The sequence below is a fragment of the Monopterus albus genome, unplaced genomic scaffold, assembly GCF_001952655.1.
Source record: "Monopterus albus unplaced genomic scaffold, M_albus_1.0 scaffold41.1, whole genome shotgun sequence".
Lineage (NCBI taxonomy): Eukaryota > Metazoa > Chordata > Actinopteri > Synbranchiformes > Synbranchidae > Monopterus > Monopterus albus.
This window is the reverse complement of record NW_018127921.1, coordinates 5,694,087-5,710,216: the sequence shown is the minus strand read 5'-3', so window position 1 is coordinate 5,710,216 and position 16,130 is coordinate 5,694,087. Positions and strand designations below refer to the sequence as shown.

The 16,130-nt window shown below is 41.9% G+C and overlaps 1 protein-coding gene across 2 annotated transcripts in view; it reads left to right on the top strand.

Annotated features, from left to right (window-relative positions):
- The window catches only part of LOC109959865 (uncharacterized), a 102,600-nt gene that overhangs the window by 79,298 nt on the left and 7,172 nt on the right, over positions 1 to 16,130 (top strand). For both annotated transcript variants that reach the window (XM_020599577.1, XM_020599578.1), the window contains exons 13-18: positions 3,380 to 3,731; positions 9,869 to 9,964; positions 12,524 to 12,667; positions 14,811 to 14,991; positions 15,281 to 15,470; positions 15,675 to 15,837. In XM_020599577.1, coding sequence (XP_020455233.1) covers positions 3,380 to 3,731; positions 9,869 to 9,964; positions 12,524 to 12,667; positions 14,811 to 14,991; positions 15,281 to 15,470; positions 15,675 to 15,837 — 1,126 coding nt within the window. The remainder of the gene's footprint in view (positions 1 to 3,379; positions 3,732 to 9,868; positions 9,965 to 12,523; positions 12,668 to 14,810; positions 14,992 to 15,280; positions 15,471 to 15,674; positions 15,838 to 16,130) is intronic.

The following is a 16,130-nucleotide window of genomic DNA, read 5'->3' as shown; positions in this document are numbered from 1 at the left end:
CAGGGGCTCACCTGAGGTTTGACCTTGGCCTAATCTGAACTCCACCTCCACCCACCCCCTGAAAGGTATCGGTGTGTGGTTTGCAGCCAGTCCAATCAGTGTCTCTGATTCTATCAGTTCCGCAAGGGGTCTTACGGTGTGATGTGGCAAGTTTCTTTTCCTCCATTGGTCATTGATGATACAGGCCTGGGCCCCTGTGTCCCACAGCGCTTCAACTGGAACTCCATCTAGCTGACATTGGACAATGCATCTCTTACCGATGAGGTTCACCAGCTTTGCTTCACCCCTAGGTGACAAATAACAAACGGGTGTGCCCAGCGGTGTGTTATCAGGGGTCTGTGTTTTCCTGTTGGGACTAAGAGACACATCCTGGGCTACTGAGGGTCCCCGCTCAGCAGCCCTCTCCAGTTTCCCTGTTGTTCTCTGCTCCGTCGACAACCTCTGGAGAGGTGACCCTCTTGTCCACACTTGTAACAATGTCTGCAGGACTCACCCATTTGGGCCTGTTGGCACGCCCTACATCCACGGGGTCTTCTCTGAGTCATCGCTGGACCTGTTAGATTCGTTCGTCTGGCCTCCACTGTCTCTAGTACTATCTTTTTCATTTCTTGTACTTCTGCTTTCAGCCCTTCTAGGAGCTGACTGGTGTTTGTGTCTTTTTCGGGACTGGGCCCCACATTCTTCCTGCTCTTTATCTTGTCGCCTTTGTTGTCCATGTCTCTCTGTTCTGCATTCTCCTCAACTTCTTGCCTGAGAGAAAACGGAAGATCTGTCTGCACAGTATTAAGTCTGGGAGGTCTGTTCACGACTGCTTTCCTTAACTTTTGTTGCCTCTCCTGTTCTAGGTTTGCAGCCTCACTGATTCGTTCAATTAACACCTCGTCTGTCACCACCACGCTGCTCAGGTAAGGCTTGAGTTGAAATTTCACTGCATCACTCAACAGCCCTGTCTCCACAGACCGAAGAAATTTCCTTTGGATGAGCTCTGGGCTGAACTTTTCACTTTCCTCCTCTTCTCCAACTTTCCAGAGTAACTTTTCTTTCAGTTCAATTGCTCGGAACAGAAAATTCTGTGCAGATTCTTTTGGGTCTTGTGAGATATTCATCAGCCGGTGCAGAAGGTCAGAGGATGAATCCACTTTAAAATGTCCCCTGAGGATGGTCTTTAGGGTGGAGAGCATCAATCCTCTTTTTATTTCCAACATTTCCCTCAGATGGAGGCCTGGACTTATCGCACGAGTGACCGCTTCAATGATTTCTGTTTCTGAATGTCCTTTCCGCTGGCCAGACTCCATCTGGTTGATGAGGCTGGTATAGGACAGTTTGTCTTTCTGCCCCGCCTCCCCAATCTGTCCACATATCCGAAAATCCCGTCTCAGCGTCACTTCTGGCAGCGTGGACGTCCTCGGGTCTTCCGCCTGGGTTTTGGTCCTGAGTTTCTCTTCGAGTGCTCCAATCTCTCTCGCCAACACCTGTTTTGTTTCATTCTGCTCCTGCTGCAGCTTATCATATTTCTCTTTCAAAAAATCCAGCTCGCTTGTCTCATCCACCTTAGCCTCCGACATCCTTGGGTCTGCTTGTTTCAATGTGACGACAAGAGATAGGAGTCATCCTCCTCCTGTATGTGATCCAAAGTTTCCTCAGCCAACCGGATCAGGCTGCGCTGCAACTGGCTTGCAAATCCTCCTCCCGGTTCTGAGCACTTCAGGTGTTCACACATCGTGATGAGCTCTGACTTCTCCAGAGTCAGCAACGTCCTGCTTACTTCATCTTGTAGTTGCTCCATGTTTCTTTGTCTCGTTGTTGGTGTTCCAGGTTCGTCTCCTCCGGATGGACCATAGACTGGGACACCCTCCTGGCTGGCTCGCCAAAATATGTAGCGGGGCGCAGAATGAATTCCCTAAGGTTCAAACTGGTGCCACATATTTGCCTGTAATTACAGAAATATACACATTCGAAGTGTTTATTTTCTTTACGGTTACACAGCGTACATTTTGCAATCTCACAGAAGCAAGTCTCGTTTCCTGTTTTCTTTTCTCTTACATTCATTGCATTAACCACATGAACGAGCGGTGGGGGCTCCCTCGCACGAGGGTTCATATCCTCACATTAACATTCCCCCGTCGCCTTTATATTACTGCAATGACAACATGCTAACCGGCTCCTCTTACTACGACCCGGTTTTCGCAACCATAACAAACTCTAACACAACGTCCCAAAACACAGTAACAGTCAGATAAAACAGTCTAATCTGGTATATCGCCAGCTTACCTGTAATTACAGAAATATACACATTAGAAGTGTTTATTTTCTTTGCGGTTACACAGCGCACAGCATTTTGCAATCTCACAGAAGCAAGTCTCGTTTCCTGTTTCAGGTCACGCGGGACCAGCTTCACCTGTCTGCATTTTCGCGGTGCGCTATTGACACCTACTGGCTATCTCCAAACATCTATGCTCAAATAACAAGTTATATGCAATCAGCATCAATTCAATGAACATGTCATTCACTGTGCCACACCAGCATTTATTTATGATTCTGATAAAGGTTATTTTAGAAAATTTTGTTTGTACATTTTTATGTATTTGTAGTTGTGAGATCCATCCAGCCATCATCTATCCTCCTTGTCCTGTTGAGGGTCACGAGGGGTGGGATGGGAGGTGGGGGACTGAAGCCAATTCCAGCCGGGTGAGTGGTCGGGGTACACCCGGGACATACTACCAGTCAGTTAAAGGGCTGGCATACAGAGACAGAAAACAATTCACATTCACAATTCAGAGTCATCAATCAATCTAACCTGCATGTCTTTGGACTCTGGAAGGAAGACGGAGTAGCAGAGAAAACCCACACAGACACGGGGAGAACAGTCAAAGTCTGCACATAAAGGCCCTGGTCAGCCACAAGGTTAAAACACGGAACCTTGCTGTGAGGCAGCAGTACTAACCATTGCACCACCTGGATTGCAGTTGTCAGATCTAGATCCTTAAACTTGAGGATGCAAAGTTGGTAACATTTGATTTGAGGAAAACTGATAATCTCATTTTTTACCTAAGCAATTTGAAATCAGTTGTTATTGTCTTCCCTCTCAAAGCCTTTATATATACTGTAGAATCTGAACATTTCCAGTGGTGTTATCAAGACAGCATTCACTGTGGCAGACAGCAGTGCCTCTTTGCACCACCCACAGATTCAACCCAAGGATGCTCTGATGATTAGGCTGAAAGCAGCTCAAAGGCCTGCATGTTTTTTCTTATTATTCAACAAAGAAAGATGATCTCATGACATAACAATTGTACATATAATGGCTTTGCTTTTTTTTTTTGCTTTGTGTTCCCCTTTGCTGTAGCTCCCATTGTCATGTCTGGTTTTGCCTTCACAGAGTGGCGGTCAGATGGAGATAGAGGAAGGCCAGCTCCAGTCAGACACCCAGCCATCACCACAGGTGCAACTCCGAGGAGACCAGTCATCTGATCAAGGCCAACTCCAGACTGCTGCTTCAGCTGAGCCGCTGTTGAACTGGGACCAGAAGGAAATTCCAATGAATGTCCAGGACAAGGGAGAACCTGCTGCCCAGGCCCAGCCGCAGGCCAAACTTCTGTGGAAGCCCATTCCCCCTCTGCTGCCCAACCCTGAGCCCCACAGGAGCACTACCACTGAGACCAGGGACCAGAGCTGCCAGACTGATGAGCAGTGTCATCAGACTAGCCCTGGGAGCCGTGTTCATAACACAGGTGGGTAACATGTCCTCGTCTTCTCCTACTTTGTGCTGCTATGGCTCATCCACATGCAGGCTAAAACTTAGCTGTCAGAGCCATGTGTAGTTTCACTACATCTGAGCAAGTCTGGCTCTAAATGTAATCAAATGGCTTGCTGTCATACAGAAAATGGCAACTGATTAGAAGTTCTGCCTTTGCCTTTGATCATTACAGTGTTCATTGTTGGTTTGCCTAAGTTATCAAATATTCATATAACTTTTATTTGGAACTTGATTTCATTACATTAGCCTTTGTCTAACTATTGCGTTCTTGACAGCTATTCATGTCAGCTGTTGTGGCGGACATTGATTGAACAGACCTAACAGAGTAGTGTTGCCATTATGGTGGCGTAAGTCTTTCCGTTGAATGCTGGGATGGTTGTTTCCGTCCCTTCTTCCGTCCTTTCATCTTTCCTGCACAGGTTCTTTGCTGTCTGTCTGTCTCCTTGACTCTCCTCGTTCTTTCTGTGCTTTCTTTAAAAACACATAGATGCCTTGATTCAGATTCACATGTAAATCCTGCTACTGTCAGTTCATTTATAACTTTGCTGCCAAGAAAACAGTTGCACCACTCATATTAAAAGGAAACTGTTTATGCAGACTGACATTTCTGAATGGCCGATCTTTGAACTTCTTGCAGAGGGAGGGTCTAGAGGTCACTGGGTCACAGTTTGCCTGGGAGAGATGTGGGGGGGATGGGAATCGGCACACATTAATACATAATCTGCATCTCTCTCTCTGTGGAACCCCATCACACAGTTTCCATTTGCATTTCTAACACTCCTTCCTTCTGTGGCCATGTCAGTATGTTTGCTGGCCTTTCTAGTTTATCTGTTTCTCATTCACCTACTTAGACACACAAACCGCTCTCCTTACCATGTGGTTTGAGTTCCTGTGTTTGTGTGTGTGTGTGTGTGTGTGTGTATGTGTGCATGTGTAATGCTAACAAGGCTTTAAATAAGCAAGGTCTAGACTTCTAGCCTTGTTATCTAACAGTCTTGGAAATTACAAAACCACAAAAAACCCTGAAATTCTGTCTAGTTAAAGAAATAAAACAGAAAAAATTATGTATTAACAAAAGATTGTCCTCTGATTGATCAGAGCATAAACATAAATTTCAGTGGCTAGCTGAAATTCCAAACAAACAGTGGACATTTACCACAGCTGGAGACAACAACAGTGTTTTATTTGGTGCTTTTTCCTAGTCATTGCTGTTACAGTATGATCTTTATATTGCAACAGAAATTACAGTGCGTGTTCTCTGTCACCTTCTTTCACATCAATATAACGTGAGAAATAAGACTCAAGCACTGAGATGAGTATGTGTTTGTGAGTGTAATTGGTCTGCTCTTTTGGCGGTTTGCACCTCTTTGTTTGTAGGCTCAGCTCCATAGTATTGATGCAAAAATGAAGTTGTTGCAGTATTACAAAAAAGCATGAATCAGACATATTGAGAGCAGTTTACCTCCAAACAATCATCTCATTGGCCCATTGTACATCAGTGAGCCACAGTTGGCTTGTATCAATAATGGAGGAACAAACGCCTCACTCCTATGATTTTATGTTTTCTTCTTCCCCCCTAACAATATCTTTGTTTTAACTATTAACATTAACACAGACATTAAATATTTAACACGTAGACGAGCCTAACATGTATTTTAAAATCAATAAATATATAATTAAATTTAAAAAAATGTTTAAAACCCATTAGAAAAATAAAAACTCAACTCATATACACAAACCAGACACCAGCTGTCCTTCCCATCTCCATACATCATTTTATTTATCTGCGTGTGTGTATATGTGTGTATGTACATATATATATATCAGTGGCGGGGCGGGGGGTTTGAAAGGGGTATTTTGCGTATTGATGGTGAATACCATTTTTACTAAAGCAAGAAACCCAGTTAAGACAACTCCAAATCTCTACACTACAACCGCAACTGTGCCACGTACATCATCTGGAGCAGTTCAGAATCAATATTTATCTAATAACATGACAAAAAAATACAAAATTTAAATTAAATACATCATACTCACCAGAGATGCTATTTATTTATAGACAAAATCCATCCTCATTGTGGTGATCCCCGCATTTCTGTTTCAGTAAGTTCTTTTCTAGTTTTGCTCTGACAACCAATCAGAGGACGGAAAAATGTTGACGTTATTGTAGACCAGCTAGCTGGCCCTGTGAGGCAAATTTGAAATCTGATTGGTTAAAGAAACAGTCCCATTGCTAATATAGTTAAGTTACATCGGCCAGCACTACTGATTCTGAAGGCCCTGGGCAGATTAAATTGACATGGCAACACATACAGTGCCTTGCGAAAGTATTCGGCCCCCTTGAACTTTGCGACCTTTTGCCACATTTCAGGCTTCAAACATAAAGATATAAAACTGTAATTTTTTTGTGAAGAATCAACAACAAGTGGGACACAATCGTGAAATGGAACGAAATGTATTGGATATTTCAAACTTTTTTTAACAAATAAAAAACTGAAAAATTGGGCGTGCAAAATTATTCAGCCCCCTTAAGTTAATACTTTGTAGCGCCACCTTTTGCTGCGATTACAGCTGTAAGTCGCTTGGGGTATGTCTCTATCAGTTTTGCACATCGAGAGACTGAAATTTTTGCCCATTCCTCCGTGCAAAACAGCTCGAGCTCAGTGAGATTGGATGGAGAGCGTTTGTGAACAGCAGTTGTCAGTTCTTTCCACAGATTCTCGATTGGATTCAGGTCTGGACTTTGACTTGGCCATTCTAACACCTGGATATGTTTATTTGTGAACCATTCCATTGTAGATTTGGCTTTATGTTTTGGATCATTGTCTTGTGGGAAGACAAATCTCCGTCCCAGTCTCAGGTCTTTTGCAGACTCCATCAGGTTTCCTTCCAGAATGGTCCTGTATTTGGCTCCATCCATCTTCCCATCAATTTTAACCATCTTCCCGGTCCCTGCTGAAGAAAAGCAGGCCCAAACCACGATGCTGCCACCACCATGTTTGACAATGGGGATGGTGTGTTCAGGGTGATGAGCTGTGTTGCTTTTACGCCAAACATAACGTTTTGCATTGTTGCCAAAAAGTTCGATTTTGGTTTCATCTGACCAGAGCACCTTCTTCCACATGTTTGGTGTGTCTCCCAGGTGGCTTGTGGCAAACTTTAAACGACACTTTTTATGGATATCTTTAAGAAATGGCTTTCTTCTTGCCACTCTTCCATAAAGGCCAGATTTGTGCAGTATACGACTGATTGTTGTCCTATGGACAGAGTCTCCCACCTCAGCTGTAGATCTCTGCAGTTCATCCAGAGTGATCATGGGCCTCTTGGCTGCATCTCTGATCAGTCTTCTCCTTGTATGAGCTGAAAGTTTAGAGGGACGGCCAGGTCTTGGTAGATTTGCAGTGGTCTGATACTCCTTCCATTTCAATATTATCGCTTGCACAGTGCTCCTTGGGATGTTTAAAGCTTGGGAAATCTTTTTGTATCCAAATCCGGCTTTAAACTTCTCCACAACAGTATCTCGGACCTGCCTGGTGTGTTCCTTGTTCTTCATGATGCTCTCTGCGCTTTAAACGGACCTCTGAGACTATCACAGTGCAGGTGCATTTATACGGAGACTTGATTACACACAGGTGGATTCTATTTATCATCATTAGTCATTTAGGTCAACATTGGATCATTCAGAGATCCTCACTGAACTTCTGGAGAGAGTTTGCTGCACTGAAAGTAAAGGGGCTGAATAATTTTGCACGCCCAATTATTCAGTTTTTTATTTGTTAAAAAAGTTTGAAATATCCAATAAATTTCATTCCACTTCATGATTGTGTCCCACTTGTTGTTGATTCTTCACAAAAAATTACAGTTTTATATCTTTATGTTTGAAGCCTGAAATGTGGCAAAAGGTCGCAAAGTTCAAGGGGGCCGAATACTTTCGCAAGGCACTGTATTCTGCCAGCACCCTGCAGGTCAACAGCACTGGTGGCAGTCGTTATTAACCCCGGCCTCGACCGATCCGGTATGGAGTTCACACTGATGATTCGCATGTTTAAATTTGGCATGTTTTTACGCCGCATGCCCTTCCTGATGCAACCCTCTCTATTTATCCGGGCTTGGGACCGGCGCAGAAGTCACTGGTTTGCAACCCCTGTTGCTGGATTCATAATTGTATATTGTATATACTAGTTACCAAGAGATTTAGTCGATCTTTTTTAAGTTAATATACAAAAAAATCAACATATTTACAGTTGAAGTCAGAAATTTAGGACATGTACTTTATGCATGACACAAGTAATTTTTCCAGCAGTTGTTGATTATTTCAATTATAATACACTATATCACAATTCCAGTGGGTCTGAAGTTTACATACACTTAGCTGACTGTGCCTCTAAACAGCATGGAACATTCCAGAAAATGATGTAATGGCTTTAGAAACATCTGAGGCTAATTGACATAATTTGAGTCAATAGGAGGTGCACCTGCAGATGTATTTTAAGGTCTACCTTCAAACTCAGTACCTCTTTATTTGACATCCCTGGAAAATCAAAAGAAATCAACCAAGGCATCAGAAAAAAATTGTGGACCTCCACAAGTCTGGTTTCTCCCTGGGAGCATTTCCAAATGCCTGAAAGTACCACATTCATCTGTATAAACAATACTAAGCAAGTATAAGCACAATGGGACAACATAGTCATCATATCACTCAGGAATGAGATGTGTTCTGTCTCTTAGAGATGAATGTATTTTGGTTCAAAAAGTACAAATCAATCCCAGAACAACAGCAGAGGACCTTGTGAAGACACTGGAGAAAACAGGTATGAAAGTATCTATATCCACAGTAAAATGAGTCCTATATCAACATAACCTGAAAGGCTGCTCAGCAAGAAAGAAGCTACTGCTCCAAGACTGCCCATAAAAAGTCAGACTACAGTTTGCAGCTGCACATGGGGACAAAGATGTGACTTTTTTTTTAAAGAAATGTCCTCTGGTCTGATGAAACATAAAATGAACTGTTTGGCCATAATGACCATCATTGTGTCATGTCTGGAGATAAAAGGGGGGGCTTTTAAGCACTTAGACTTAGAGCAGCACCCCAACTGTGAGGCACGAGGGTGGTAACTTCTCAGAAAGTTAGAGCTTGGTCGCAAATGGGTCTTTCAAATGGACAATGACCCCAAGTAGACTTCCAAAGTTGTGGCAAAATGGCTTAAGGACAACAAAGCCAAAGTATTGGAGTGGCCATCACAAAGCCCTGACCTCAATCCAGTAGAAATTATGTGGGCAGAACTGAAAAAGCGTGTGTGAGCAAGGATGCCTACAAACCTGACTCAATTCCACCAATTCTGTCAGGAGGATCGGGCTCAAATTCCAGCAGCTTATTGTAAGATGTTTGTGGAAGGCATCCTGAAATGTAGTAAAGTAAAGATAATACAAAAGCAGGTCAGTATATCAAACAAAACACTAAATTCCTACTATCATCGGGACTGTACTTTCTGGTCACTCAGTTTGAGCAACTTTAGGCAAAAATGTTTTCCAATACACATCAATGAATCTCCTTCAGGTCATGTTCTTGGTTCGACTGAGGAAGTGGCAGCATGTGACATCTAAGTTGAAGTGGCAGATGCTTCCCTGTCCATCCACTGTTGGGCTAAGCCTGAAAATTTGTCATCAGCATGCGTCTGCCCCCCTACTCCATGTTTTGCTAAAATCCCACTTGAGTTTCAGTCATCTGTACAAACATCATTGAGAGATTTGGTTTGTGAGAATTGTTTTCATTCTTGTTTTAATGTCTGTGTGCTGTATTTAATTTCTGTTCATATCTTTAGTACAACTAAGGAATACTGATGTTAGAAAGTAAGGATAAATGACCTGTTTTCTCACAGTCATCCTTGAGTGTGTGTGTGTGCGCGCGTGCACACGCACAAGGAGATAATGAGGTCAGAGTGAATCACTGTCTAATACAGACCTTATTGCATCTACCCTTTACAAGCACTTCACTATCCTTTGTGTCTTACCAGGGATCCAGAATTCCCATGTGAGGGTATATTTCTCAAAGCCACTGATGAAATTACAGTATATACTGGCTGTGATACAATGCAACCTCTCACTCTCTAGGTCTCTGTGTGGAACCTGGAGACCCTCCTCTGTTCCAGCAGCCTCTGCAGACCTCCAAATCTGGAATTCAGCAGATAATTGAATGCTTCCGTTCAGGTTTCTTTCTGAATTTTCCATTCAGTTTATTTTATTTAATTTTTTTAATTTATATTCTCCTATCACAGCTTCTGTCCTTTCTTTTGAATGTGCCTGTTGTCTGATTTCACTGTGCTTTGCCACAAGAAACTGATTAGACTTTAGTGGTTTTTCATATGAGAGGAATGGCACAGGAGTGACAGTTCACTTGAAGCTCTATATTTATTTTTATTTTTTACAACCATGTACAAGAATGTTTGTGTAGACCAGTTTTATAAATAACCAGTGCTACCAGTTCATCAGTAAACACCACTTAGAACTTCCTTTATTAAATAACAATAAAACATTGCATTCATTGCTGGAAAGTATTTAATATTACTCAGTAGCAAGAAATGCTTGCTTTGCATTAACATTGACCAAACACAGCAACAGGCTTTATTAGCTCTAGTAGGTTAAACTCCTTTGTTATGCACTGAGCTACTATTGCCAAAAGTATTCACTAAGCCATCCAAATCATTGAATTCAGGTGTTCCAATCACCTCCATGGTGATTGGAACAGGTATATATACAGGTATATATCATCAAACACCTTGGCATGCAGACCACTTCAACAAACATTTGTGAAAGAATGCGTCGCTCTCAGGAACTCGGTGAATTCCAGCATGGCACCGTGATAGGATGCTACCTGTGCAATAAGTCCAGTCTTGAAATTTCCTCACTACTAAATATTCCACAGTCAACTGGTATTATAACAAAGTGGAAGCGATTGGGAACAACAGCAACTCAGCCATGAAGCGGTAGGCCACTTAAAATCACAGAGCAGGGTCAGCGAATGCTGATATGCATAGTGCTCAAAGGTCGCCAACTTTCTGCAGAGTCAATAGCTACAGACCTCCAAACTTCATGTGGCCTTCAGATTAGCTCAGGAGCAGTGTGTAAAGAGCTTCATGGAATGGGGTTCCATGGTCGAGCAGCTGCATCCAAGCCTTACATCACCAAGTGCAATGCAAAGCGTCAGATGCAGTGGTGTAAAGCACACCGCAACTGGACTCTAGAGCAGTGGAGACGTGTTCTCTGGAGTGAGGAATCACGCTTCTCTGTCGGGCAATCCCATGGGCAAGTCTGGGTTTGGCAGTTGTCAGGAGAACGGTACTTGTCTGACTGCATTGTGCCAAGTGTAAAGTTTGGTGGAGGGGGGATTATGATGTGGGGTTGTTTTTCAGGAGTTGGGCTTGGCCCCTTAGTTCCAGTGAAAGGAACTCTTAATGCTTCAGCATACAAAGACATTTTGGACAATTTCATGCTCCCAACTTTGTGGGAACAGTTTGGGGATGGCCCGTTCCTGCTCCAACATGACTGTGCACCAGTGCACAAAGCAAGATCCATAAAGACATGGATGAGTGAGTTTGTAGTGGAAGAACTTGACTGGCCTGCAGAGAGTCCTGACCTCAACCCAATAGAGCACCTTTGGGATGAATTAGAGTGGAGACTGCGATCCAGGCCTTCTCGTCCAACATCAGTGTTTGACCTCACAAATGCACTTCTGGAAGAATGGTCAACAATTCCCATTAACACACTCCTAAACCTTGTGGATAGCCTTCCCAGAAGAGTTGAAGCTGTTATAGCTGCAAAGGGTGGGCCAACATCATATTAAACCCTGTGGATGAAGAATCGGTTGTTACTCAAGTTCATTTGCATGTGAAGGCAGACGAGTGAATACTTTTGGCAATATAGTATATGTACTGTATGTATGTAAAGCAGAATATCAAAGTTTTAAAACTGCTGCTTTTTCTCGTTTCACTTGTTGTGAGCCAGCCATGTTATATATAGCATGATAATCAAAGCTAGTGACTAAGTCTAAGTGCTTGACATTGGCACCGCTCTCATGATTTGCATGGTTATCCCCTGCTGTTGTGGTATGCAGTCATACCACAACACACCACGGTTGCATCCTTACTGAGTCAGTGAAAAAAGGGCAGTAGATACAGTACCAAGGGCATACAGTTCTGAAAGAGGAAAAAGTAATACATGAGAGTGACCTTTCTGTGTGTGTGTAGCAGCACAGGGACTGTCATCTGTAAGTCACATGTAACATGTGCATGTTACATAAAATATGTGTCTGTGCACATAAATCATCAGATTTACAAGTGAGTGAGCCTAACAAAGCATATAATATATGCTGTTATTTAGAGAGTATTTTGACTTAGAGTTTTGTGACCAAATATGAGTCAGATATCCAACAAAACACTGAATATTTACATATGTACAAATTGAAAGAAAGTCGAACACGTCAGTAAACATGCTGAAGACAATGATGGGAGGTTAGGGTTATGATAGTGATGCAAATTGTGAAATCTTATAAAAGGTCAAAGAGATTTTAATTTTGATTTGGCAAATGTTATCAGTTCTTCTCTGCATAAACCCTACTTTCTTAAACACATTTTTGCCAGGGTTTCTTTGTAAAGCTACTCTGATTAGGGTTTAATTATAGTATTCTATATGTATATGATATACTGTATATTTTCAAATCCTTCCTGAAATCACTGAAGGTAATTGTCACTGCTGTTCTTGGTCTTGTAGGTACCAGCCAGCTGAAACACATGCTGCTGAGGGAGGTGGACACCATCTTTGAGTGTAAAATGTGTCGCAGTCTGTTCAGAGGCCTGCCCAACCTCATCACACATAAAGAGTACTACTGCCTATCGCAGCTGCCTGAATCCGACGGTTAGTGACACAGCATATTACTGTAATATGCAGATACATGCACACATATAAACAGGTCAAAAATATTTCTTCATGCACATTTAGACATTTGTAACCTTTCGCCCTGCTCTCAAAGTCCCAAAATCAAAGCACAAACAAAATATACGAAGCACAAATAGTTAGAAACTCACTCATAAAGTCAATAGGCAGAACAGGTAGAACACAAGTTTTTCTGCATGCTGAGAACAGGCAAATGAAACTTGTATAGTCAGAGACAGACACCCTGAACAAGACAGGGATCAGACTGACTTGAGTTAGGCACCCGTACACACCAATTTAGTTTATGGACACAAATCTTTGCACAGAATAATTGATTACTTCTATGCTTCTAAAATTCTCCACATTTTAATTTCATGTTCTGCCACTCTTTCACACCATCTGTCTCCTACTCATTATCATCCTTTTGTCTCCACTATTTGTAATGTGTTTTTTGTTTACCATACTTTCTGGACTATAAGCCGCCACTTTTGTTGCTTCATGCACATGGAAAACACGACGAAATGCATATGACGTAGTTTTCAAGTTACAGGCGATCGATCTGGCTGTCGAAATATCTCATGTTACAACGTGGACACCTGCCGCTATGTACAAAATGTTTTGTTCATCTTAAATTTACTGGGTGTGGCTTATATTCCGGTGCGGCTTATAGTCCAGAAATTACGGTAACACATTCATGTATAAACTCACATGCACGTTGTAACATCTTCAATCCATTAATTATTTTAGTTGCTTAAAGTGCAGTTTCTCCTCTGCTCTCCTATCATATCACAAAGCAAACTGACTTTGATCTTTTATCACTTGTGTTGTCTCTATTTCTCATTAGCCACAGTATGAGTCCATATCTCTACTCTTTGTGGCTTAGAGGTGGTAAGAGCAAAGGAATGGGTCATTTCTGTTACCCAACTTGCCTCTCCTCCTAAAAGACAAATCAACGTCAACACAAACGTTAATCCTATTTTGCTGTTTTGATTGCTTTAAAATAAGCACTTTGTTTTATCACAATCTTCTCTTCATTTGTTTGTGGTCTTAATTAAGTTGTTCCTTGCATCAATGACTTACTTTTTCTCAATCAAGAATCCTAGTGGCTGAAAGTGTATTGTATTGTTATTTTGATAAATGATTTAATTTGTCTTTGTTTTAAACCACTGAGGTGCTGGGCATTAATCGTGTGGGTACTTGTTAAGCAAAATGTTTTTTCTTTTTGTCACCATCCATCCCTAACAGTGGACCTATACAGTCCGCAGTGATAATTTGCGGTCCATTTCCAAAGTACCTAAAATTGAGTACATATTTTTTGTCTGCTGTTGAAAAGACTTAGGAAAGAAACTTGCACATTTACTAAAAGGAGACTATATCACCTGGAGGAGGCTTTAGAGGTGAAAAATAATTGCATTCACTATAAAAGAAAGCTCTGTGCAGATAAATATACGTGCCAAACTAAAAGAGCACACACAAAAAATGTTTCGTAACCCTGGACTCTCAACTATTCAGTTCATAAACAGAGTTACACAAACCAGTCCACGTTCTAACCATATTAAGTGTTTTTCCATTTTGCTTTCTTTGAAGAATTTTTTAATTTATTCAGAAACACAAAAGCAAATTGAAAAGAATGGATGACTGCCCTCTGTGAGATGGTGTTGCCTTCTTCGGTTTTGGTGCTTTCATTTGATGCCTGTGCACAATTTGCATCCTGAAGCAAGCCGCAGTTTGTGTGTTTTGCTCAAAAGATGTTTTGAGAGGACACATCTTCTGTTATTGTACATGCTTTAGCTGTTTTGTGTTTTGTTAGCAAGATAATCTTTCACCTCACTAGAACAAACTGCCATGTCAGGTGACAAGTTCACTACTTGATTTGCCTGTTAGGTTAGATCATGTTCATGATCCATGGCCCAATATCAAGACCTTCTCAAAGATTTTATAAGTAAAACATGGCTGTAGCCTCCAAAGTCACAAATATAGACTCCAAAGTCTCTAACAACTTTCTAGATTACACTTTATGTAACTGATACTGTATAGTGCTGCGCCAGACCAGAGGCCACATAACATCTGTCTAATACATGTACGATGTTTGCTTTAAATTATTTCGGGGGGTATTTGTTTCTAGGTTCGTCAGGTGATGATAGACAGAGTGTAGCCATGAAGGATTTATTGGACGCCATATACCCCAGAGCTGACCGACCAGACTATGTGGTCCGACTGGAGCCCATTCAGACAACCACCAAAGCTGTGTTCCAGTACCTCACCACAGAGGAGGAGATGGCTAGATATCCATCACACACACCCAGGTACCTGGGTCATATGTTGGTGGATGTGCTGCAACCTTTAATGTGTAATCTATTTTATTGCAAGATTTTGACAATACATGCTGCATTTAAACAAATGGCACTTTTACCAATGTTGCTGGTGTCGACTTACATTCTGTACTTTATTTCAATTCTTGTCATCTGAGATCCTTCTTATGTCAGTGGGGTTTTAGGCAGCTCCTAGCCTTCTTTTGGGGTGACTGTGGTTCAGTAGGTAGAGCAGTTGTCTCCCAACCAGAGGGTCGGAGGTTTGATTTTATTTCTTCCACAGTGCCAGAGAGAGTCCGGTAGCTTGGGAAGGAGAACCAGTGGAGAGTGTGGACAACAAACAGGCAAGCCAGCCAGGTGGGCCAGAGAGCCACAGCAGCCCAGGACACAACCAGGGACAGAGGAGATGGGAGGCCGAGGAGGAAGCTAAAGAGGACCAGCCACAGCCTGAGGATGAGGGGTCCACCAGTGGGGTATGGGACTAAGGAATGTCAGTCAAGAAGCACAAGTGAAAAAAGGCTATTTGTAGTGAACATGCAGATGAAGGCAGCACATTGTACATATGTAAACTCATTTTATAAATATTAATCATGGCTTACATATGTTCCACATATTTTTTACTGTTCCACAAAGTCAGTCCCTTTCTCACTGCCCTTTGTTGTCTCTTTCCCATTCAGGTTGAAGATGTGACAATCTCTTGTTGTCTGTGCGGTCAGGACTTTAACTCGCGCCGCAGCATCAGGCGTCACTGCCGCAAAATGCACCAGACCAAACTTGATGAGCTCCGAAAGTTCACAGAGACGCGAACAGTTCCCACAAGTCTGCTCTCAATGGTGAAAGGTAAGTGGTGATTATATATTAATCAGTATTATAAAATATTGATAATAATGAAACTATACTGAAAACAGCTTGTATACAGTGGGTACGAAAAGTATTCAGACCCCCTTAAATTTTTCACACTTTGTTATATTGCAGCCATATACTAAAATCATTTAAGTTCATTTTTTTCCTCATTAATGTACACACAGCACCACATATTGACTGAAAAACACAGAATTTTTGACATTTTTGCAGATTTATTAAAAAAGAAAAACTGAAATATCACATGGTCATAAGTATTCAGACCCTTTGCT